This window comes from Sander lucioperca, chromosome 4 (genome assembly GCF_008315115.2).
Source record: "Sander lucioperca isolate FBNREF2018 chromosome 4, SLUC_FBN_1.2, whole genome shotgun sequence".
NCBI lineage: Eukaryota > Metazoa > Chordata > Actinopteri > Perciformes > Percidae > Sander > Sander lucioperca.
Genome location: NC_050176.1, coordinates 26,195,518 through 26,222,865, shown reverse-complemented (window position 1 = coordinate 26,222,865; position 27,348 = coordinate 26,195,518). Strand labels below are relative to the sequence as shown.

Sequence of the window (27,348 nt, the reverse complement as noted above, 5' to 3'; positions counted from 1 at the left end):
TCCTAAGGTTGTTTGCAAAAAAAGTGAATTAATTCCCCACCGCAACAATCCATTACCCTTTCATGTCCCTGTGAAGTTTAAAACGTGTTGTTATTTAATATTTTATGAGTAGTATTTTTCATTCTTTGCTCTTAGAGATGTCTTTGTAAATGAGGTGGCTCCTGTGTAATGGATGCTAAATGACATGAAAAGTAGTCCTCCAGATCACTGCAGGATTCATTATTACTTACTGATCTAAATATGGCTGATTGGTATGATAAAGTTCACATTAGAGCTCTGTTTGACAGCTATGTAAATAGAATTTCACATGTTAAAATGTTTTTTTGACTTCATGGTCAACAGGCTTGGATGTGTGTGTGTGTGTGTGTGTGTGTGTGTGTTATGCACGTGTGTAATCTTATTACTCTGAGTGTGACACTGGGACCATGACAGATAGCCTGAAGCAGAGAAGAGTTGTGTGTGTGGGTCTTTTATAGACAAAGATGTCGAAATACACTATAGTCAGCAGGAAGTTGCTCTGCCAGTATTCCAGTCTGGTATCTCTTTCTTATCTCTCTCGCTTTCTCACACAGTATTTTTACTCCTTCATTTTTCATGTGGGTCTCTTTCTGACTTGCAGTGAGCAATACAGGCTACTGTACAGTACTGGGTTATTTACACACAAATGTACCTTGCAGAAGACAGAGACATGGCAGGCAGTGTGTCACTCTGTAATGGAAAGAGCACAGAGTAGACAAAATGCCAGAGTAAAGAAAGCAGGAAACAGACGAGTTGGACTCAGGAAAGGATGGCGAGGTGGAAACTGAACACTGTGCTGCTTGGTGCAGGACACAGTGGTGGAAAAATAGAGAGGGAAAAACAACAGGACTGGTAGGAGAGACTTACTCAACTATTATGACTTTTCTCCACACAAAATAAAGGTAAAGTAGAAGCCACCACTTTGGTCCAGATTGAAATATCTTTTAATAACTATTAATTAAATACAGACATTCATGGTCCCCGTAGGAAGTTTCCTAATGATTTTGGTGAAACCCTGACTTTTGCTATACTGCCACTAGTAGGTCAAAGTTTTCCCTTATCCAGTGAAATGGATAAGGGAACACTTACGATTACCATGCCCCCTCAGGATAAATTGTGGTAATTTAGTAATTCCTACTAACGTCATCACTTCAAAATCAAAATGTTTGTCAAATGCTTTGCTTTGGTTTGTAGCATTTTTTCCCATTAAATTAGTTTTAAGGGGGGCGGGGCGGCTCTCGTGTGCTGTACAGATTGTAAAGCCCCTTAATTTGTGATTTCTAATATTAGGCTAATAAATTAAATTGACTTTGGTTTATGACCAAATACCTGCTAAACTAATGACATTCCTGTCTACCTCAGCTGTACTTTGGGTTTAGTGCTAATTAGCAAATGTTAGCATGCTTACGTGCTAAACTTAGATAGTTAGCATGGTAAACATTATATTTGCTAAACATCAACATGTTAGCATTATCACTGTGAGCATGAACCATCAATAACCATTGTATGCACATAATGGGCCCCAGATGCATAGCTATTGATCTACAACAACGGTACACAGAAGTTTCTGAACTAAAAGGTATATTAACTCAAATCAGTTGAGGTAGCACTCTTACAGAGGTGTCCACTTGGGGGTACAAAAATGGCTTTGCAAGATAATGTATTTGTATAGAGCACTGCCCCAGAGACACACAATATAATTATGCTCTACTTTTTTAAAGTACATATAAAGCTTGAGTTTTGCTCAAAGTGCACTGCTTGCAACAAACTCCACAATAAACATGTATGCAGCTATACACAGTACAAGTGGCCTATTCAGCATATGGTGCATTTGTTTGTGTGTACTTGTAAGACAGAGAGAAAGGGAGAGAAAGAGAGTGTATGTTTTGTTCCCAGAAAAGCATTTTTATCCTACACATACAATAAATCAATTGCAAACAAAACACCCACTTTCAAGCATCTTACTCCTACCCCTTTGCTTGTACACACACTCAACACATACACACAACTTCAGATGCCAACACACTCTTTCACATACACCATTAGGATTCTCATACAGCAGGGTCTGTTGTTTGTCACCATCTGTGCCTGAAGAACAAAATCAAATGAGGCAGAGGAGGAATTCAGTGAGAGAAAAGGAGGCTTTTTGCTGGTGGAGGACTGCTCTTCTGTCTCATCCTTGTGCAGATGGACCCTGCTGCTGCATGGCCACATGCCCAGAGAGCAACAGCGACAAAGCAGCATAGTGGGAGGTATGAGGTGCGTGACAGGCACATGTATGTGTGTGTGTGTGTGTGTGTGTGCGTGTCCGTGTGTGTGTGTGTGTTTGATGCATGATTCAGAGGCTCAATTGACTGTGTGGTACAGAAAAACTACAAAAATAAAAGGGACTTTTATGAGCATGACTGTGGTTTTGCTGTGTGTGTGTGTGTGTGTGTGTGTGTGTGTCTGTGTGTGTGTGTGTGTGAGAGAAAGACTCGTCTGTGTAGGTACATTAATCATAATGCTTGTGCATGTGTGTGCATTGTAAAACTTTGATGTACATGTTGGAAACTTTATGTTGCTAGTTTTGTCCCACCAACAGTCCAAATATATACAATTTTCATTTTGTTTGGGATTTTTGCTTGAAAAGTGGCGATTATCTATATGGTTGCAGATTGCAGACAGACTGAGTATGCGTTTGCGAGTATGGGTGAATGTAATATTTATTTGGGCAACCTGCAACATTTGGTCAAACAAACAATCAATTAATCCAAAACATACCTAATCGATAATAACCATTAGTTGCAACCCTAATGATGTACATCTATTCAACGTCACCATCTGCATGTTTGTGTAATATGTGTTGTCTTTTTGCTCCTACCTGTGTGCAGGTATCCGCCTGTCTCCAGCCACCAGTATGACATCACACAGCTGTCGGGACCTCAGGTAGCCCTCCATCTTACGGAAGGTGACGTCGGCGTGGGACAGAGCTGTGAACATACACTCCTCTGGACATGCACATGGCTCCATCGACACACATGAGGACAGTGTGGCACTGCTGTTAGATGTCCTGTGCAAAGATAGGCATTCACACAAAGAAACGGACAAACAGACACAAAGAGAAGGAGACAGAAGCTTTGAGTGCATGTGTTGGTGCTGATTCTCTTTTGTTCAAGACAAAGAGACAGATGTGTGGAGAGAGCTACACCAGCTGCTCTGTGTCACCCATGCGCCATCTTTTTCTTTGTGCCATTACCTCACACGTTTTCGCTCTCTCCTTCACTTCTCAACAGGGGTACTGTATGTCGCCTGAAGCAGACAAAAGATCTTTAATGGTCCAATTACTAGGAGTAAATGGGCAGATAAATTTAGCCTACTTAAAAGAGAAGCTGCCAATTAAATAGCTGTAAGAGTGTGCAGTCATTTACTCTGCTCCCTAATGGCAACCAGTTTCCTTGTATCTATACCAACAACGAGAAATGAAGCCGGGTTTACATTTGTTATTAGTTATTCACTGGTGGAAGCGTTGCAGCCCATGGCTGTTATGTCTTATTCTTCCAGTCTAAACTGACAAGGTGTTAAGTGTGTGTGTTAGTGTGTGCATGTGTGTTCATCAAAGACAAGCACCGAAGTAGCTACCCTGTGAATTATCAGCCATCATGGCTCCCAAACCAGCATCTAATTTATGAGAGCCAGGGCTGTACTTCCATTTTTAATTTAACAGCAGAAGTGGCAGGACTAGCCCTACAGCACAAAGAAATAAGAAATGAAATGATACTCCAAGGATGATATAATTTCAATGAAAAATCCCACTGTTTTAGGGATGTGGAAGTGTGTGTGTGTGTGTGTGTGTGTGTGTGTGTGTGTGTGTGTGTGTGTGTGTGTGTGTGCGTTTGTTGCAAATCAAATTGTCCTAAGTCACAGTTTTCCACTAGGGGTGTGAATCTTCACTGGCCTCACGATTCGATTCGATTAAGATTATCCTGTTAACGATATGAATCGATTCGATATCCCGATGCAGCACGATGCATCACCTCATCAATATTATATACTGCTACACATGGTTTTCATCAACAAATTCAAGAATTAACTTTTCATTGTATCTGCTCTTAAAAAAGTCACTTCCTGAATGTAGCGGAGTCTGAACACAACAGACAGGACTGGAAAATCAACAAGTAACATCAGTAGGCAATAATCGATTATGGTCTGTCACTACATCGATGCAGAATCGCCTAGGTCTGCATCGCAATGCATCAATGCAATGATGATTTCAGCACCCCTGTTTTCCACACATATTCTCTCAGCAATAAACAGAGAGAAAGACAGAAATTCTGGGAAGGCAGGGAATAATGTTGCTTGTGTACACAACATGATTTTAAATGTAAATACTAAATTATCTAAAACAGGATTGTACATTTGATAGTATAAATCATTCTGATAAGTATCTCTAATGTGTCCTCTTTCCATTTTTTGTGGTACAGAAAACCTGACACCTGGAAGTTACCATGTTCTCTGATCCATGTTTGCCATTTCATCAACATTCTGTTTCTCTAAAACCAGTCCTTTCTCTGTTAACTTTTTTCCAGTCAAAGGGTTTTTCTACTGAGTTTGTCCTTATCCGATTATAAATTTTAAAGCGACTCTTATCAATATTTTTTATTATTAATTATCAATGATGGATCACATGACTATGTAAACCCACAAATAATTATCACAAAACTCTGCAGTTCCCCTCAGCTCTATGGAGCATTTGACTGTCATTGTTGTGATTGTCAGCCTGTAACTTCACTGTTTTGGTTCTGTTTAAATGCAAAAAAGCATTGATAAACCCACTGTACACTACCTGCCCAGCACCAAATGTCACAAAGTTAGCAACTAGCTGGTAAACAAAGTGGAGCATTTAGCAGCTAACCCAGCAGTTGGTGAAGACCAAAAACAGAGCTAGAAGAGAGTGGATATTGGACTGCAGAAACACGACTCCAAGTTAATGCTTATGTTTCTCCGTGTCTGCTGGCTGTGTTGTGTTTATAGCCTCTTTCTGCTGCTCCCAAGTAACCAAAAATAAAATCAGCTATTACAGATTTAAAGCATTTAAAGGCCAACGTGCGATTTTGGGAATTTTGAAAATTTACTTGACCTGAATTTAAAAAAATTATCTGAGACACTGCTAGAAAAGTTCTAAGAAAACGCTGTTGTATGCAGGATTTACAGTGTGTGTATTCATGCACACATTCGGGTTTGTGTGTGTGCTGCTGCTGCTGATGTGCTATAGCAGCAGTCATCTTTCCTCAGCCTCTGTCCTTTACTCCTCTATATCTTTCTACCGTCCTGAATTTTATATCTTCAGCTAATCTCATCCATCACTCACTTTCCACCATATATCTTTGCCTCAGCCTTCTCTCTTCCCTATCCCAATCCTCCAAGGAGGCTTTTTGACTAGTTTTCCTGTCCTTGTGTGTGTGTGTGTGTGTGTGTGTGTGTGTGTGTGTGTGTGTGTGTGTGTGTGTGTGTGTATGTGTGTGTGTGTAGACAAATAGCGTGGCTAAATACTGCCAGAAGACATGGCTTTGAAGTGTGTGTGTGTGTGGGGGGGGGGGCTGCCTTCCAGTCCCCTTAATAGAGCCTGGCAGGCACTCAACATTGACAGAGAGAGAGAGAGAGAGAGAGAGAGAGAGAGAGAGAGAGAGAGAGAGAGAGAGAGAGAGAGAGACAGACAGACAGACAGACAGACAGACAGACAGACAGACAGACAGAGAGAGAGCGAGAGAGAGACAGACAGACAGAGAAAGAGAGTGTGTGTGTCTGGGGTGAAACAACACCATGCAGCCAGATTTTTTAAACCCCTGCACCAGGCAAGGACACTCACACCACTGTCATTCAGTATCTCTCTCCCTGCCTCTCTGTCTCTCTCTCTCTCTCTCTCTTACACACACAATTGCGTGCACACTCTTGTGATTAACTATATAGCCTGATTAGCCTGTAGACTAACAGCTAATGCAAATGAAACTTGGTCCTGTAACCTGATATAATACGTGATCGTACAGCCACGTAGCCTGCCTGGTCACATGTTAACCCCTCTGTGATACACATACAAAAGCTTGTGTTTCCCAACACATGGAGAAAAAAGAGAGGGCAAATAAATGGACAAGGGTGGGCAGAGATAAACACAGGACAGAGGGAGAGAGAGAGTGAGTAAGGGAGGCACAACAGGATTAAAGGGGGGGAAGCTGGGTGGGGTGAAAAAGTAAAAAGGGAGAGGAGAAGATCAGCGGAGTCGAGCCGAGCTTTCAGCTACTCTGGGATTCAGAACGCGTCCCTTGCCATGATCCCACTTGGGATTCTGCCACTGGATTCTGTTCTTGGAGTATCATACTGTCCACAGAGTCCCACAGAGTACACTCTCAGAGGGAGGGGATGAATGCATACAGAAATCATATAGAGCTGCACATGTATGCTGCAGAAACTAATCTCTGTGTTGGTATGGCAACCATAACATGTGCAGGGATATGGCAATATGTACATGCACAATACATACTCAAATTCTGCTTAGGTTCACATTATAATGTTGTCTTTGTTTATGCTAATGAAGCTGGTATGTGTATGTGTGCATTACTATTAAGCAGAGGTAATTTTCTTTGCAAGCGCTGACAGACTCACATCACTGAAGATGGCAGCAAGCCTTGCATAACAACATATAAAAACAACAACATACTTCTCCCTTTCTTTCTCTCTCACACACAATCATAGACATTTGCAGTGAATGCAAATGTAGTGTAGAATGAAAGCCATCAGACATTACTGAATAAAAAAAAATACATCAGCTTTTGCTCCCACTGAAAGCTGTTTTAAAGTGTGTGTGTGTGTGTGTGTGTGTTTACTGTACTGTACTGTGTGTCCTATGAATCATTGATATTTTCTGATGTGTGTCTTGGGAACACAGAGTATAATAGGAGGCTTTCAGATGCATCATTATGCTAGTACAGTAAACACACACACACACACACACACACACACACACACAAACTGTCTGTATTCATACCTTTTCTTCATTACATTTACTGCCGCATTATAATAAAACATAAATCTGAGAGAGGAGTTATTTGTTTTGCTGTCTCCATGCCCTTTCACACCACAACAGCTGGATGACCACACCAATGCAATACACTCCACCATGCATGTGTACACAAACATGCACAGCACTGAGGATTGTGAGTACAAGCTAAAAGAGAAATCAGTCACTGAAGACAAAACAATACAAATGTCAAGTGCAGTATGTTGCTACATGCGGAGCTCAGCCCTGGAGTCATATTGTTAATTTGACTCTGAAAATCCAATATTCACAAGAGTGTGCATTTGTGTTTGTCTTCTAACAGAGCCTGGTTGGTGGAGCCTCATTAGGAGGTTGAGGGGAGAAATCAAATCAGTGGACCACATGCTGTCCCAAAGGTAGGCTACTCAGTCATCATTTTATCTTTCCCTCTTTCTGTCAATAATCTGTATGAGTGGCCCTCTGCTGCATACTGTCTGACCCGCCTCTTGCTTAGTGAGTTGCTTAGTTATTTACTTTTTCTACAGTATATTCAGGAGGAGGATATTCACAGTTTCCACCTGCCAGTAATGATGCATATGACTGTAAAGTGGCAAAAACGTAATGCCAGAACTATAAAAGGGTGGTTAAATATGATAAAGAAGAATATAATGATTATCAAATTAACACATTTGCTTTCTGTATCTGTAAAAGCCAGGCTAACTCAACCGGTTACCAGTGCCCTAACTTTTTAGGAGTGTGTTTTGTTAATTTCACTGACTTTATTCTGTAGGCTACACAGTTTGACCTACAACTTTAGTTTTAGCTATGTGGTCCCGAAAAAGACCACTCAAACCGCCCCTCCTACCTGCAGGAGCTGGAGTCGGTTTCTGGGTGGTTGTTGTTGTCCTCGGTGCCCGACGCTGCCGGTGCCACCGCCTCCTCCTCAACCCCGACATGAGCGAGTGGCTCGGGTTCCAGCTGGGGCACCGGGGCATCGCCAGGGGGATCCATGCTCGTCGCCGGATGGGAGCGACGATGAAGCGGCGGGGAGACCCACGACAACGCCGCGGCGGGGCTTCTGCACTCTGGCTGGCTAAAGGAGCGAGGACAGGAGCTCCCCGTTGCTCCAACTGCCGCTCCACCGCCCCGACTCCCCGCCGGATCAGCAAACTTTCTGTTGCTGCTGTTACACAGGTTAGAACCAGCGCTGCCGCTCGCGACCAGCCCGCTGTGACCCCCGGCGCTGGGGTTTGCACCGGCTGAATTCGAGGTGCTACAGCCGCTTACTGAAGGTCCGTCTGTTGAGATGCCGCCCGCTCTCCTCCCAGCGAAGTAGTCTCCAAGCGGCGGGGATTGAGGCGGAGGGACAGCGGGGTGACCGAACCACCTCCATCGGATCCTGAGGATCTGCTTCACATCGAACTCCTTCCGCGAGGAAGAGCCCGAGCCGCTACTCGACATTCCACGGCTTGACAAGAGGAAATGGCGGGGGAGAGCCCTTACCGCTCTGCCGTTACAGCTGTACACTGTAGCCAACTGTACGCGCGTCTCTCCTGGCAACCGCACGCACGTTAACGACGACTAGATGTAGTGAGCGGAATGTAGCAGAGTATATGAACAGACAGAGAGGGAGAGAGAGGGAGAGAGAGTGAAAGAGGGAGGTCTACAGAGTTTTAACGTGAGTGCCAAAGCTTTTTTATGCACAAATCAAACCACAAACATTTGCTACAAGGACTCGTTAATGTCACATTTCTGCCAGTGCAGGCCACAGGGATTTTGTAGCAGAGAGGAATGATCATTATTGTTATTATCATCATCATCATCATCATTATTCAGTAGGCCAGACAATTAAGCAATAATAGCCTAGATGAAACCCAGTCAATCTTTTTGGCAGCATAGGCTAGTCTGGGGGGAGATATTTCTCTTTGGGTGTGTCTAGTCTGGATCGACGACAGTTAATTTAATGGATAATCCGGCAGCGCCAGATGTTCCGCCGGATGTCCCTCGCCTCGCAAAACTCTGTGCGTTTCGGGAAACCACAACAAGCTTGAGCTAGCAACCTACACGCTGTAAATGGCAAGTTTTGAACAAAATTTGGATTGTGCAACATGCAGGCCTGTTTGGTTCTTTCGGGGAATGATTGTAAAGATTTACAAAGATTATGTTTACTACGGCATTTATCTAACTGGGACGTTTTGGGACCGATTGGCGGAGATTTGCTATGGAAAAAATACACACGGCGATACACTGGTAAGAGCAAATGACGTTTATGTATCCAGCAAATTTAAATAGCTCACTGTATTGTGTTAACAGTTAACTTTATTTAATATTGTAAGTGGCATTTCCTTTTGCGTGGTAGGCCTACAAATATTCCACCAAAAGAAGTTCCTTCCCAAAACCATTTTGCAGATCCACCATCGCTGCAACCAGAGCTTAGTGCCGCCCAAGGCAATTGTGATTGGTTTAAAGAAATCCAAATAAACCAAGACCGCTTTTTTCTCCTATCCAGGAGTGTATGTGGAGGGGCCAGACCTTACTCCGCAGCGCTGTGGAGGTAAGTCTTGCAATGCAAGACTAGTTTGGAGCTGAAACGACAAGTCTTTAAAATAGTGTAAAATGCCTGTCACAATTTTCTAAAGTCCATCTTGAAACTGCATGTTTTGTCTAACAACAAAAGTCAACTTATATTTAGTTTACTATAAAACAAAGAACATCAGCCAATCAAATCTCAAAATTGATAATGGAACCAATGAATGTTTGCATTTTTGCTTGAAAAATGACAAACTATTGATTGATTATTAAAATAATTACAGATTGATTTTCTGTCAATTGACTAATTGATGAATTGTCTCAGCTTTATTGCCAACACTTTTGTTAATTTATTGTTATATTGATTCATTATTTTTCAAGCAAACACTTCAAATGTTCTCTGGATCCAGCTTCTCCAGTGTAAAGCTTTGTTGCTTTTCTATAGTATTTTTATATTTGTCTTTGGGTTTCAATCGTTGGCCAGACAAAACAAGACATTTTTTAAATATTTTCTTACTCTTAATATTACAATAATCACCAGTTGCATCCTTAGCTGTGTTACTCAATTGGGACAAAAATTTGTTCACACAGTTCCATTGGGATTCACCTGAAAAATCCCCATGAGGTAAACCATTCAATTTTAGGGTTATGACTTATTTTTTCTTTAAAGTTAGTGTTAGGATTGGGTTAGTGTGCAGTTTTGGTTAAGGTTAGGTTACAGTCTCCAGGGAATATATAAATGCAATGTCCTCCTATAAAAACGTGTGTCTTTGTGACTGTGTGTGCATATGCCAGAGTGAGTGAACATGCAGGTTTGTGAAGCTGCAGCAATCATTACATGTTAATCAAAGACTCTGAAATGTAATGAGGCGGTGGACACATCCTCTTTATCATCTTCATTTCTGCCCTGTCTGGCTGTCTTCACTCACTCCTCCCAACACATTTTTCTCTGTGAGTCTCCGTCTCTGTCCTTTTGCCTCCTAAAAATCACACTTTGTTTAGAAACCTGGCTGCAATACGTACCAATTTTGATGTTTAAGCAGATATTGAAAACAGAAAGATTTCTGGCATTGCTTCGAATCACCACATTGGGGGACCTGAGTGTCCTTGAAAATGAAATTGTCCTCCCCACATGCGCACAAAACACCTCCTTATTCCCCACTCCCTGCTTCTGCACAAACCATTTGCTCTTCTCCACCCATGACAACACTTCCTTCCCGTCAACCTTTCCTTCTCCTCCCTCTCTTCCCTCCATCTGCAATGCAGCAGCTATTCATAGACAGTAATGATCAGTGGGAGCGGGTCCTGTGGGAGCCATCCCCATTCAGAAGCCATGGCACCCAGCAGACCAGCAGCAGACCAGCCAGCCAGAGCCTTCCTCACCTTCCCCAGTAACCCTGGGACGACCACAGGATGTGCCGGTGCCAAGGAGCCGGCACACAGTGTGTTCTGGATGGAGTCACCAGCAGGAGGGGAGGGATGCTTTAGGAGCCCCACTCTAGAAAAAAATCAATAAGTCAGACAGCCGAGGTCAGTTTGTGAATTACACAGACGGGAGATGTGTTACTCATAAATTGGCCCGCAGACTAACAGCCAGTCTGGGGGACTCATTTTATACCATGGAAAAATGACTGAACGGAGCAGATGAATACGGCCGATTTAACTTTTACCGCGTTTGTTTGCCAGATTCTGAGAAACACAGGGCTTTTCTTCAGTTTCAGGATGTACTGACAACTAAGTGTAGGACCACCCCGCTGCTCTATCTGATCAATACAAAAAGTCAATACACACACATACAGTACACACACACACACACACAAGCTGAGTCTGCAAGGAGGCACGAAAACAAGCTGCAGTATCATTAAGTCAAAGAAATAACAAAGGGTCAGAGCAGAGGAACAATATTTTACCCATTACACATCTAGCTGTTTTGGATGATTTTTTATGAAAACACCAACAGAACAAACTTTATTATTTCCAACCAGAGCACACACATGGAGAGTGAACACAACTCTAAAAGAAACTAAGGACCCAGAGAGTAAACCAATGCATTTCTGCAACACTCACGATGTAAATGCTGCCCTGTTACTGGGGGAGGGTGGGAATGGGGCTCTGAGGGGGAATGAAGCTGAGGAATGATCGGCCATGATTCAGCTCTGGTCTCCTTCGGTTGGATCTAATCATTGGTCACTTGGCAGGAGCCTCCTTGAGCCGCCTACTGTTATTGGTCTCCTGGCTGTGGTAGTCCAAAGCTATCACTCAAAACTCTCCGGCACAGCTTTACGGCTCTACGGCACTCTAGACACACACAATCACACACACACACACACACACACACACACACACAAACACACACACAAACACACAAATACACAAGCACATAAACACGACATTCAAGAAAATTATACCATGAAATCCCATTCACACACACTTTACACTCAATAATCATCCAGTTTATGTGCATTCACATATACCAGCATGCATGCACAAAAGCACACGTACACATACGCAAAAGGCAGCATGCAATCCCATTTAAGCACGCTTTTCACTTTATAAGCATTCAACTACATACACACACACAAACTCCCACAAATACAAATACAGAGCCAAATAAAAACTGGTAGCAGTCATCTGGTGAGAGTTGTCGTAAAAAGATTTTAAGGGGCCAGAAAATGAAACATTATCTGTTTGGCCTGTCTGTGATGATCAGCTTATCTCTCATGACTGATGTTCATCCTCCAATGGCCTTCTTTCAAACTCTCTCCCTCCTCTCTCTCAGTTTTTTCTCTTCCCTCTGTTCCTCCCCACCCGCAGTCTCCCCTTTTCTCACCAGTCTCCTTCCCAACCTCAATTTCCTGCTCCCCATTCCTGCTATTATACTGTGACACACAAGGGAATGTGTTTGTGTGTTTGTGTGTTCATGTAACGGTGAGACTGTGGCTGCGATTCCCTGAGGTGGAGACCTACAGGAACGAGCCATTGCTCTATATAGGCTCACAGGCATACACACATCATGACTTGTGCAAAGCCCACACACACACACACACACACACACACACACACACGTATATCCACTATACATTCTGCATGCATACACACAAAAATACAAGGACATACTTTGATTCAAGTCACAGCCCCTTCATGACACACAGACAAAAACACATGCACACACGCTTACACATGCTCACTGCCTGTTTCCGTTGTGTAATCACAGTATTGGTTTGTACTGTAGCTGCAGGCGAGTCTGTCCTTGAGACTCAGAGCAGGCTCAGACTGGCCAAGCAAATAATTACCTCTCCACATCAACACTTCAGATCTTCCCAACATATGAATGAGAAGGAGTGAGTGTGTGTGTTTGTGTGCGTGTGTGTGATTGCAATTAAATTGATTTGGAGGCACACTATTCAATGTTATTGAACATAAATTAATTTGACGTGGGCAAGAAGGCTTGCTGGGTGGAAGGAGACCCAAGGTATTAGCATGTGTTTATAAGTGTGTGTGTATGTATGTATGTGCGTGCGTGCGTGCGCGTGCGTGCGTGCGTGCGTGTGTGCGCGTGCATGCGTGTGTGTGCGTGTATGTCTATGTTTGTGAGGACCAATTTTAGTTTTAGACTGTGCATTGGGCTCTATCTGCATTCAGGGTGTGTTTTAGATCTAGACGGACTATGTTGTCCCAGTTTCCTGAGAAGTAACTAATAGAATAGATGAAGCAATGAAAGAAACTCAACATTAGTCATCAGCAAATTTTAAGATTCTTTATATTGCTGCTCTTTCCCCACCCTCCCTTTTTTCATCACATTCTTGTGGCATCAGACAGAAAACTATGCGTTAAAGTTCACAAGGATTCAATCTCACCACAATCAGAGCGAACGGTTTCTCAGCCCACTGAACAGTGGAGCGACAAGTCCATTTCTTTAATGCTGGCTTTTCTTTTCTGTTCCCCTTTTGATCACATCCTGTAATAAACTCCTCTGTCCGTTTACTAATTTCCTCCTCCACTTCTCTCCCATCCATTACCCTTGTTCTCTCATTTATTTTGCTATTCTCCCCCCTTCAAGAGATGGATGTACTGTGTGAGAAAGACCTGCATTAATTAGGTGTCTTGTGTGTGCGACTAGTAGGAGGTTTTTGAGCGCAGGTACAGCAGACTGTAATGAGTGGGAGGGAAAGCAAGAAAGACAGACATTGAGTCAGAGAGAAGAAAAACGAAAGCCTGTGTGAGCCGAGAGATGGGAACAGAGCGGCCAAGGATAAGAAACACCCAAACTGCCCACAATTACATCTACACTTTTCACTGACAGAGGGAGGTACATGCACATTTTCTATCTGATCATATATTGGAGCAGAAACCTTCCAACCTTCCATCTGTCTCTCTCTGCACAGAGTCTCTCTGAGACTTTGACACACTTTTACTGCCATGTTTTATTCAACACAAACGTAGAGAGAAAAAGATGTAATTTCCCTACAAGACAGAGAAAGCACACACACACACACACACACACACACACACACACACACACACACACACACACAAAACGCGTAATGGCTATGGTCTGGCTTATAGTTCTGGTTTCTCTAATTGCCCAAGAGTAGAAAAAAAGGGAGGGAGAACGGATGATGCAAACTGCCATATTTAACCACATTTGTCAAGCTGTGCATCTATTTAGCAACCCCAGAGGGTGAAGAGGAGGATGATGATGATGATGGGAGTAGTTGTAGCTGAAAGGCAATGGCTTCTGGCTCTCATCGAGCCTAATCATACTCCTAGTGATATCAGCTTCCGCCCAAACACACACCAACATATACATCTTTTGTGAGCAGAGGCAGCCATTAATCAGCTGGGGCCAGACATTTGGCCTTGTTGTGTGCACCTGTTCAACTCTGACATGTAATTCTGCTGCTGCAGGACAAACAGAAGTTTGTGAGAAGATGTTATGAGATTATATGACCCCCGACAAATCGCACTGAGCCCTTTAGCACCAGCAGCAAATATAACAATGGCTACTTGAATCCATCCAATAATATCAACAATATATTTACTGCTAAAGAATATACCTCCTTATTGTTTTCATTACAGCCCATCTAAAATGTAGCAGCAAGGCTCCTCACTGTTACCAAGAGGGTTATCCCTTTGCATTGCTGCTCTCAGACTGTGGAACAGCTCATCCTTCACTGTCAAGTCTTCTCCATCTATTGCCATTTTTAAATCTCATCATCACAACTTCACGTCATACTTAACATTACTCACTCAGTTTTATTTTAACCAGTAAATCAACACAGCCTGATTAAATGTATTTGATTTTCCAGCACTTTGGTCAGCATGTTTTGTTTTTTTGTGTTTAAATGCTCTTTAAACACACTGACTTGACTTGATTAAGCTCAGCCTTAAAGGATACATATTATGCTCATTTTCAGGTTCATGTTTGTATTTTGGGTTTCTACTAGAACATTTTTACATGGTTTAATGTTCAAAAACATTAACATTATTTTTCTCATATGGTCTATCTGAATATACCTGTATTGACCCTCTAGGCAGACCACAAAAACTGACTGGGGTTGTCTTATTTAACAGTTTGTGGGTTGGTAGACACTCCAGATACCTAAATGTATGTGCACACTGAAAAAGTTTTTCATGTTATGTCCCCTTAAAACCTGCAGAAACAGATTCTTTTTTACAAACTGTTGTCTTTTTTTTTTTTTTTTTTTTTTTTTAACACATGTGCAGACACAGAGCAACATTTGCATTAATTAGGCATAGTCATTTGGTCCATTGTTAATATGAAAATATTAATTAGAGCAGCTTTAAAGACCAAAGTCATCTACAGGAGAAGAGAAAGTCAGAAGATTAAGATAGCTACCATCAGCACAAAGAGATGGTGCAATTATATTTTATGGAAGAGCAGTGTAGAGTTACGCTAAGTAGGTGCTGGTAGATTCGAAAGAGCAAACGAGAAAAAAAGTACACTAATAACCCACCCACTTATTTTTTAGATGTCAGAATTGCTCACAGCAAGAATCCCATATTTACATAAATTACACCTCTGTGTGCAAAATGACACAAACGATCACTATTCCTTCTGTTTGTGTGTGTGTGTGCGCGCGCGCGCATGCAGCTCAGGTTGTTTACTGCTGCTGAAATCGCTGAGGCATGAAGTTTGCAGCTGCACACAACAGGAGATAATACACATCCTGAATTATTGATGGACATGAAAACAACTAATTTTTTTCTTTCTACTCTTTCTCCGTCAGTAACTGTCTCTCTTCCTCTCTCTCTTCCTTTCTCTCCGCCCTCACCCATTTGGCAGTTTAACAGCTCTCTAATGACACTCAACTGGTCTCTCTTTAGTTTGCAAGCACATACATCTGCACACACACACACTATATTATCTATTCTTAGGTATAAAGCAAGTGTGTTTGCTCTTGCATGATGCACTCAGGCCTCTCTGCAGGGCAGGTGGAAGAGAGCAAAGTGCTCTCTCTCTCTCTCTCTCTCTCTCTCTCTCTCTCTCTCTCTCTCTCTCTCTCTCTCTCTCTCTCTCTCTCTCTCTCTCTCTCTCTCTCTCTCTCTCTCTCTCTCTCTCTCTCTCTCTCTCTCTCTCTCTCTCTCTCTCTCTCTCTCTCTCTCCTGCAGTACCTTCTTATCCTGTTCACTCTTCCTAATTTGGCTGAGTGTTGAGAGAGGAGAGGAAGTAGAAAACACAAGGGATAGAGTGATGGAAAGAGAGAGAGGGAACATTTCCGGCCAAATAAAGAGGTCTTCATAATTTACTCTGCCCTGCTGCCACAGGCCAATCACAGCCCATCGCTCCTATGGAAATGAGAGAGAGAAAGTGACAAGTAGTTTGATGGGGGGGGGGGGTAAGAGATGTTGGTACCATCAGTCCCTCAATACTGTAATTATTTGAGATGATACACGGATCTAAAAGCTTTGAAACATTAACTGAAATTTCAAGAAAACTGAGACATCCATTAAAGTAGAATTGAACAAGATTTTACAAATTTAATTTAATGATACACATCTGTGGCCACATCTCTGTGGCGTTTGTGTTCAGGTTGAAAGATCACGTTGAGATTATTTTTCCTTACTACATGTCAGAGTTTCTCCAAATAAGTGAAATATTTATAATATGATTGACAACTTGAGTTAGAGGTCAGAGACTTTGCAATGTTCAAAAACATTTTGTTCAGCAAGTCGTTTTATACAGCAACTTAAAGCAGCATTTCTTGAATTGTTTTGCCAGTTGAGGGCAGCAGAAGAGGCTATAAACAGTCCCGCCAGGAAATCGCGATGTCGCGATCGCAACAATTCATGCAAATTCAACAAATCACCATGAATTCAGTGCGACTCGCAATTTTGACCAATCACCGCAACTTTACCGCAAATTTGACCAAACCAAGTTTCCAGCGACTTCAACCAATCACAGCAGTCCCACGTGCCAGACTTTACGTCAGCATGTGACGCTGAGAACCACTGACCAAGCAGGAGTGAGAACGGGTTGACATAACAAACGTACGTCACCGAATTAATTTCCTTGTTTCTCATATGAAGACGAGACGTGTGTAACTCCAACATCTCACATTTACCAACAAAACGTACAGCGAAAGACCGTGCAAAACATTTCAGACTGTCCTTCCAACCTGTATACATTTTAATATCAAAGTCCGCTGTAACGATTTTTCACTCTGAGTCGCTGAAAGCTGCTGCTGTTTCCAGTTGGTTCTCTGCAATTTTCACTGTCTCTCGCAACTCTCGCAAAAATACAAAAGACTTCACAACTTTTAGCTCAGTTTTTTACAAAAGCTGCCACAAATTCAGATATTTTGGGCCGCAACAATCTAAAAAAAAGGCCACGAAATCCTGGAGGGACTGGACAACATTGACATCTGTGTGTTGCCGTTCTCAAAATCCCGTTCAACTTCGAGCTAGCAAGCCACACACTGAAAATGGCTTTTTGAAAGTTTTGAAGAAAATTTGGATCATGCAATAAAGCAGGCCTGCTTGGTTCTTTTGGGGAATGATTGTAAAGATTTACAAAAATATGTTTACGGCATTTACTATATAACTTGGATGTTTTGGTACTGATGGAGAGGATTGCTATGGACAAAATACACACAGCGATACACTGGTAAGAGCAAATTAAGTTTAACCATATATCCAGCTAATTTAAATAGCGCACGTTACTGTATTGTGTCAACAGTTAATATTTTATGTTGCGTTCTCTTTTGCGGGGTGAAAATGTTCCACCAAAACAAGTTCCTTCCCGAGAGTATTTTGCAGAGCCACCATCGCTTTGTCTGGAGCTTAGCGCCACCCAAGACGATTGCATTTCTTTAAACCATTTACAAACAACCTCCTATCCCAGACCTTACTCCACAGCCTGTGATGATAGGTCTGGCAATGCAAAACTAAGCTAGTTAATATAAGAATATTAATTAATGCACATCAAGGTTGCGTTGAGCTCTCTGTCACCATCATTTTGTCGTCTTAAACACCTCCATATTCTTGCAACACAGGATAGGTTTAAGTCACTTTTGTGGGTTTTCTATTTATTTATTTACATTTCCTGGAGGCATGCACTATCATTAACCTTAATGGATACAGGTCTCAGCCCACACCTTAACCTAGCCGTCACTTCTAACGACTAATGACTTAATGACTAATGACAGGTAGAAGGTGCGTGAAGCCTGAAGAGAACGTAATGAACACACACACACACACACACACACACACACACACACACACACACACACACACACACAAAGATTCTACTGTTATTTGAGGCAGCGCTCTATCCAGCAAGCTCTCAGATTGGTTGGTCCAAGGAAGGTCACCTTACCCCCTCCTCCCACCGATCATTGATCCATACACCTATGAGACGACAGAGGGACACAGAAGGAACAGAACGGGCATATACAGAGAGAAATCGAATGAGACAGGTAAAAGAGGAGAATTAAAATGTAATCAATGAATAATATAATAGATAGATAGATAGATCCTTTATTAATCCTTTGCAGGAATTACAGTGTCACAGCAGCTTCAAGACAGGCATATAACCACCATAATAGCGATCAATAAGTACAATTCTGGCTGCTCCTATGCCTGAATGTCAGCCCAATTATTAAACCAATCACGGCCCACCAGTCACAATCTTAAAGTAATTAGTCAGCCAGACACTAGATCAATTGTTCATCAATTCTTCACTTGGTGTGAGTGTCGGAAAGTGAAGCCTCAGTGTTTTATTTTGGCCGTTCTAAAGAAGAAAGAAAAGAGACAGGATGGACGAGAAAAGGAGCAGCCAGCATGAGGCGACCCTCTCCTTCACACGTTCAGCATCAGTATCTTTTGATTATTCCTTTTGCTGCTGGCAGTATTATCACATCTGTATAACCAGTGACCAAATACACATCTGAAAATGCATTATTGAAAAGACAAAACTGCCTCTTACATGCTTTCAGACATTTTTGCAATGACATCCTTCATACAGAGAGAAAGATTACCAGTAGACCACAAATGAGTAAATGCAGGAAATCACTGGAACAGAAGTAGATGATCGGCAAACTGAGAGGAAAGGAGTCGCACAAACAAATTAAATGACAAAAATAACTCAATCCAAAAAAAAGTCTTGTATTTTCCAAACATGGTCTTATTCACATAATTGTGTCCATCTTGACTACTGGGTCATGCTCATTTTCCACTCCCCACCTCCATTGTAAGGACTCGGAAAACACTCAAAAACAATGTATGTCCTAAAGCTTTCCAGATAAATCTCAATGTTGCATAAATCAAAATTTCAAACACTCATCTCTAAAAACAGCTGAATATACATACAGAAACGAGCCCCCTGGATTAACTTTTATTGCAGCTTGCTGTATATGGATCTACAGTGGCAACTAGCCACAAACCAAACAGCTGCATGTTTATCTGAACACACTGATATCTTTACATGTGTGAGGGTGTGGGACGCTGTTGATGTATCATCTGTGCATGCTAAGAAGTAGCAACTGAGATCAGGTTTGTTTCTGTTATTGTCCTCTAAGGACAAAAAAAAGTGCAATAGCTGGTTATTCCGTGGAATATTACAAGAATGACTTATTCCACTTTGATAGCTGACTATTCAAATCAGAGTACACAGTTGAGGAAATAGACAAATCGAATTGAGGATTAAAGACAAAGAAAAGTAGCAGAGGACCATCCTGCAAGACAATGTACCAGAAATGTAAAATTTAAGTTTATTTGGGAAGCTTTTGGAAGCTTTCATTGTTTGTTACGATGTACACGTTTAGCATGACCCACAGTCAAATGGTCACAATTATAAGAATTGAAATTTTCCTTTAGAGAGTATTTAAGGGTGGTTTGAAATTATTCTCATGCTTAGGTTACTTCCATTTAAACCCCTAAAACTGTGGACTGTTTGGTTTAAAACATTCAAAAGGAAGTATGTGGCTAAGTGCAGGAAAGGAAGATAAGATAAGATTTAGAGGTCGTGTTACCGATGACAAGGAGGAACAGATAGGAGATCTTGTCGGGAATTACTGGATTATGGGGGGGGGCATTTAGAGGACGCTAACGCTGCAGCTTATGATCTCATAACTGGCCCTTGGTACTTCATATTTTAGCATGAGGGAGCTTGCATCTGGTTTATTGAGAGAGTGAGAGAATGAAATCATCGGATGACAGAAGAGCATGTGTGTGTGTGTGTGTGTGTGTGTGTGTGTGTGTGTGTGTGAAGAGATACTGGAGATGGGTGATAAAATGTTAATCAACCTGTAATGGCTTGAATGTTCTTGCTGATGTATGATTATAATTATCCACGCCAAAAAACAAATACAATTAACAATATAGAATTAACCTGCATTCTCTGAATCATAGGACATTTATTTTATCTAAAGAACAAAACAAGAAAAAGCCAATGTCACTGAAATGTCAAATCTACCAACTGGCTTTCTCCGAAAACACCTGCTTGCTGCTCCTTTTCTAACAAACTCATGAATAACATTATCCTAAAATAAAATTCCTAAAATGACATTTGCTCTCATGCATGAGAAACCGTGTTTGTGTGTGTGTACCACCTTCCATTACAACATCAGGCTAATTTTATTCTCCTTGTACAAGCTGCTCTACAAGACGTGACAAGAATATTCAGCTCTAGAAATACCACACAATTTACAAACCAGGTAGAGAAAGAGAGAGAAATCTGTTCATCTTTATCAAGCTTTTACAGTGTATGCTTAACAAGCTCTACAAATAGCAGGGTCATCACAGCACAAATAATGCATACAAACCTCCACAAAACAAAACCACCAGCAAGGCAGACCACTGAGAGTCACGTACATTAGATCATCTGTACCCTCTTCATCCACAAACAGTGACTCATTTCAGACTGTAGTGAAATTTTAACTCAAATCACTCCATGATGCTATTTAACTACTACATGGAACTGGCTCAGGTGTTAATATGTGACTGAAGTGGGAAATATCAGTCATATATCTTTAATCTCATAATCTTAATTCTCTGAATCTGTGTCACAGCTGGTGAATTCCAGCAACTGAGGGAGGAGGACTCAAATGCTGACAAACACACAGCAGGCAAGCAGGTAGGATGAAGTTAAAGGTCAGGAACAGGCTTACATGTTGGCAACAGGTTGGCAGTCTGAACAGTCAAACAAATCCAAGAGGTCAGGTCCAGTTCTGGTGAGCAGGTTAGGTATAGGCAACAGGTAAAAATCCAGGAACAGGTAACTGGTAACTTTAGATTTAGGTTCAGGTACTGATGGCAGGAAAGCAAAAGCATAAGCAACATTGACAATGTGGCAGAGAAGGAGTGGAAATGGGCAGCGTTCAAGTTGAACTGGGAAGTCAGAATACCCGAGTTCCAAGTCGACCTCAGACCTTAGACTTAGGTAAATGGAATGCAGCAATACACTGCAGACTAATGAGGGAAATGAGGAACAGGTGAGCATCTAGGCGGGGAAGGTCAGGTGATGGAAAAGTTGGGAAAGGGGTTACTGCAAGGCAGAAGAGAGACTGGACCTGCAATGATAGGAGGAAGATGGCAGGGGAAACACAGAGCACACAACAGGATGAATACTAGGAGCTGGCGAGAGTTACATATGATCACCTTATAAAGTTGTTGTGGTGAACGTAGTCTTGCATTGCCACAGCGCTGTGGAGGAAGGTCTGGCTAGTCCACACAACATTCTATGATAAAAATGTGCTCTGGTTAATTGGCATTTCTTTAAACCAATCACTATCGTCATGGGCGGCGCTAAGCGCCGGATGCAGGTACGGTGCCTCTGCAAAATAGCCTCAGGCAGGAACTTGTTTTGGTGGAACATGTACGTAGGGAGGCAAGCTCTGGAATTAAAATGGCTGTCGAGTGTGTGAGAATTTTACTCAAAAAAAAGATAAATATAATTTGATTGTCTGTTCTAGCTCGGAGGATGTTTCCTGAATCGACCAGAGTTTAGAGTACCAACACAAGGAAAGCGACGAAAATGAAAAAATGAAAATGAGGGACATTTGGCGGAACCTATGGTGGCACCGAAACAATCCCGAACAAACGTCGTTGATATAAACTATGGCGAACGTGATACCAAACAGTTGCCTGTTTATCCATCCAGCAAACAAGTAGCAACATCAGTTGTAGGAGCCATTTATATCCACTTTTTTGTTTAGATTAATTTAGTTAATACTTATTTTAGCCACTTGGGGGAGTATTGCATTGGGTGTGGTATGTCACTGTGAATTAGGTATATCTACAGGTGTGGCAATCAGTGAGGGCAAGGTGTGGATGGCAGGGAACACACGGTTCTTACCGTAGCCGAGCGAGTACCCACTCCACCGACAATAAGCCACAGCATTTTAGTAATCACCACTGGGTGAAGTACTATTTTATGTGAAATACCCTTTTTCTACCTTTATAATAAACGGGAACACCACCCAAAGAGAACTAATGTCTGGACCTAAGATCTTTTTGCTACGCGTTGAGAACACCATGCCATCCATACCGAGGCTTATTGGATAGCTTTAACATCAGTGTTTATTTAAAGGTATATTATATAACATTTCTGCATTAAAATGTCTAAAAACTACTAAACCTATATATTCTGTTGAGTTGTGAACTTACATTATCCCAAATGTTTCAAACAATCTTCAAACCCAGAGTAATCTGTAATTTTATTCAAGTTACAGTATGTAACATTTAGCTGCTTATCAATAGCGTGGCCTCATATCCCCTTTGCGCATACATCAGCGCTGTGGTTGTCTGCCAGAATCTGTCATAAATTTGTGTTTTATCCCATTTTAAAGTGCCCATATTATGAAAAAATCACTTTTTCTGGGATTTGGGGTGTTATGTTGTGTCTCTGGTACTTCCACACACATACACACTTTGAAAAAAATCCATCCATGCTGTTTAGAGTGAGATACAGTTTCTGAATGTGTCCTGCCTTCAGTCTCTGGGTGAGCTGTTCAAAATCGGCACGGCTTGTGACGTCACAAGCCGAAACGAGCAGGCTAACCGCAACCATTAGCTCATAGCGTTAGCATGCTAATCTACAAAAGAACTACTTACATGTACGCCTTCATTTAGAAGTCTCCCAGCTAATCCTGCCTTGTAACTGACCGAAGTTGTAGAAACAGCCTTTCTTTTACTGTCTATGGAGCTAGCTAGCTGACATGATCTACATCTGAGCTACTGGGCATGTGCAGTGCAATCAAAGATAGTACAGAAGAAGAAGAAGAAGAAAAGAGGACTCACTCTGTAGCTAAAACAGAGACCAGCTGAAAAGAGGATCTGCAGCAGTGAGAGAGAGCACTGCAGTACAACACAAATATGGTGTTTTTTTGAAAATTAAACCATGTAAACCTATTCTGGTACAACCTTAAAATACAATTATGAACCTGAAAATGAGCATAATATGGCTGCTTTAAGCCACATGTTTACGATACACTTTAGATCTTGATCTTTTTTAACCATATATATTTTAAACAGATGAAGGATTTTAGTCATCGGACGTCTGGATCTTAGATTATCAGAGAAACAAGCTGAGCAAACGTTAGCGTCAGCTCGGCTCGCAGCCACTCCGATGACGAGCCAAACAGCGTCAGAGAAACGCTGGCTTTTTTTAAGATTATTTTTTGGGCATGTTTAGGCCTTTATTGACAGGACAGCTAAATAAATGAAAGGGGAGAGAGAGGGGGAATGACACGCAGCAAAGGGCCATAGGTCGGAGTCAAACACTGGCCCGCTGCTTCGAGGAGTATACTGTACCTCTATATATGGGCGCCCGCTCTACCAACTGAGCTATACGGGCGCCCAAAACACTGACTTTTAACGCAAAACTGCTTTATTAAGGTTTTTACCAGTTTTAATCACCTGGTTCGTTTGTTTTGGAGACCTCTGCGGATAATTCGGCTCCCGGTAAAAACGTTAAGAATGATGAACACTGAAGGAATCCTAACCTGGAGAAGCTGACTGCAATGATAACAACTCCACTGATCCCAAGCTACTTTACTGCGTCACCAAACTGCATCTTTTGTCATTGCTTTGCTTGAGAGACCCCTAATGACAGAAAATTAAATAATGTACGTTTAAAGTCATGTTTGTGTCCAACTGACAAATGTAAAAAACTAAAGCTTGATCTCAAGCTACTTCTGAGGGGAATCTCTGTAGCCAGATGCTCCAATTAGTTGCCATTTTTTCTGTCTGCTGTTTGGTGCTGGGCAGGTGATGTACAGTAATGTGCAACCAAAACAATGAGCTGAAAGACACTAAAAGGTTCTGTAGAGCTGAGGGGAACTGCAAAGTTGGGTTGATACAGTAATTATCTCTAATACAAAAAATCAAAAAATGATCAAAAATTAATCTTTAATTTAATTCTGAATAAATACAGAAACAACAAATATAGCACTGAATGTTGAGTGAGTTTATCCTTCTAATAAATACTCTGAATGGTTCTGACTTTTATGTGTATAGAATAAAGGGACTGCATTTCTTTCTCAGCTCTTATAAAAAAAAAGGAACTATTACTTTTACTCTCGAGGGATCATTCCAAAGACTTTTGGATTGAATATTTCAATGAAAGATTGAATGTCTGGTCTTACTAACTGATGTGGGTATATAATACATCTATTTATCATGGATTTTATTGAGCTCCTATGTTTGTATGTTTTTATTGTGTTTTTATTGTTTTTATGATGCATTTTTATTGCATCCCTGCCTGCAAGCATGCTTTCCCTTTCAGGACAATAAAAGTTGATGGTGCGAGTTGTGACCAATAAAGCACCAAGTACACCACAAGTGTAAAGTGTTCATGTTAAGTTATATCAACATAAACAGGATTTTAATTTTAGTCACAAAGAGAGTATGGATTTGCACTTCAATTTCAATATATAGAATATAAAACTCTCTATGCTAGAAAACAGCATTTCTACCGAGCAACCACCCTGTGTGCAGAAGCAGAACCGCTCATTCGTTCAGTTGGCTGGATTGAAAAAAGGTGCAGTTGGAGCATATTGATTTTTCCTCATGTTAAAAAGCTTTTATTGACATGGCATTTTCTCACCAGAGAAGGTTACAGAGGAGAGAAGAGAGGGAGGGAGAAGGTGAAACATGAAGGGATACAAAAGAGATGCAGCACCATGATGGCTCTGCACTTCCTGTAAATTTCCCCCACTTTAGCCCACTTTAGTGTGTGCTATCTTTTGAAGTACTGCCTATCCCAATATGTGTGCACACACACACACACACACACACACACACACACACAGGAAGGGACAAGACAAAGACACTGTATTCAGTGCACATACAACTCATATAAAGCACCATGATTCATACAGACAGGCAGCGAGACAGACAGGCAGACATATTAGAGCCACAAGGGGGATGAGTCTGGAATCCTTCATCACCTTTAAAGGTTCGCTCATAATCTCTCTGTGAAACATCGTAATTTCGCCATAAAGAGTCATAAAGCTTCACAGTGGCTTCGTCTCTGGAGAGCCAGATGACGCCTTACTTCTGACACAGCACTAAATCTCCATGCTCTCCATCCTCCCCTTCCTCCTCCTTGTTTTTAATGGAAAAAACATACTCACTACTTATACCTAATTTCCTATTTCTTCCCTATTTGTCTCTTCTTTTCCTTGTTTGCCATCATTTCAAGATACCTTCGACACAATCAATACACTGTTAATGAGCACACCATTGGCTCCCTTTAAACATGCATATTTTAAATACAAAAGGCTCAGAAAGGAGAAAATTAAACCTGCAATAACTGATTTTTTTGACCACCTGAGGGCAGCGCATACATATCGTGAGCACAACATTGACACGTTGAAATGGTGAACTTCTTAGCAAACAGTTGCTTATTTACACATCCTGGAGTTATAGGTGCTCTAAGTGATGTGACGCGTTTTTTTAGGCTACAACATTTTTTGTCACATACAGCAAACATCTCCTCACTATCCGCTAGCTGCCTGTCCCCTGAACACACTGTAAAAAAACGCGGTCTCTGTAGACAGCCCAGGCTCCACAAACGGCAAACGGCAACGGTTATTGGCTGGAACACTGTTTGTTATGGTTCGTGGGGCAGGTTGGCGCGGTTTGTTTTTGTTGCCGTTTGTGGAACCTGAGCTGTCCTCAGAGACCGCGTTTTTTTACAGTGTGTTCAGGGGAAAGGCAGCTAGCGGATAGTGAGGAGATGTTTGTTGTATGTGACGAAAAATGTTGTAGCCTAAAAAACGTGTCACATCACTTAGAGCACCTTTAACGTAGCAACATTTTCATTCAGTTGGAGGTCTGGCCACCTTGGTGATTGGCCAGTCAAACTAAGAAAGTTGAAAATGTGTACATATATACGATTCAGTTTTTAACCACTGCTGTAGTGATTCTTAAAACATTTCAAAACATTTGATGTGATATTAGGCATTACAAATAGCCTAATATTTGTGTATTTTGTGTTTGTTTCAAATTCTATGCCAACATGAACAGGAAGTCCTGAAAGAGCTTGAAGCAGAAAACTGGAGTGTGACATGCCACAACAGTAGGAAAGTGAAATTGCAAGGACCCCGAAAGAGAGACTAAATGAACACAGAAAACAGGCGACATGAGCTGTCACAGCATCAAACAGTGGACGTACAGAGAAAGATCAAGGAGGCCATTCACAGATGACATAACAACATCTAAGCCAGCTCCATTTGCTGAAGAGGTTGAGTGAGGTGAGATGAGGTATAAGATAATAAGTGAATCTTTGAGCTTTTATTGTATTATTCAGTTGCATATACTGTTCTTAAATATCAAGAATGAACTTCCATGCTCATATACAAATAAAGTTGTCTTGACTCAACTTGGAGTTATCATGATCATGTTGGGGTTTTTAGCAGTCTACAAACGTAGTTATGTCATGTTAGTGGCTCTGTGAGGCTGTATAGTACCTATGTACAGCTGTGCTTTGAGCTAAATGCTAATGTCAGCATGCTAACATGCTCATAATGACAATGCTACCATGTTTATATTAACAGAAAAAAGGTTATCATGTTCACCATCTTAGTTTAGCATGTTAGCATGCCAATATTTGCTAATTTGCATTCAAATTAAAGTACAGTGGTGGCTGATGGGAATAACATTAGTTTTTCAAGTATTTGGTTGTAAACCAAACTGTTGGGCCATATGAAGAGATAGTCTGCAGATGTTAGAGTCAAAGATAAAAATTTGTCACAGTTAATATATGAAGATGTCGGCAAGAGGAGATCTGGAGTGGTATTTTTCTTGTCTCATTAGTATGTTGA

The 27,348-nt window shown here is 41.5% G+C and overlaps 1 protein-coding gene across 3 annotated transcripts in view; it reads right to left on the bottom strand.

The window, feature by feature from the left end:
* The window catches only part of klhl5 (kelch-like family member 5), a 51,366-nt gene that overhangs the window by 18,144 nt on the left and 5,874 nt on the right, over positions 1–27,348 (bottom strand). For 2 of the 3 annotated variants that reach the window (XM_035999917.1, XM_031286014.2), the window contains one exon: positions 2,882–3,070. In XM_035999917.1, the coding sequence (XP_035855810.1) occupies positions 2,882–3,030 (149 nt within the window). In that variant the 5' untranslated portion in view covers positions 3,031–3,070. Of the gene's footprint in view, positions 1–2,881; positions 3,071–7,895; positions 9,061–27,348 lie in introns of those variants that run through there. The other variant, XM_031286013.2, reaches the window with a different exon arrangement.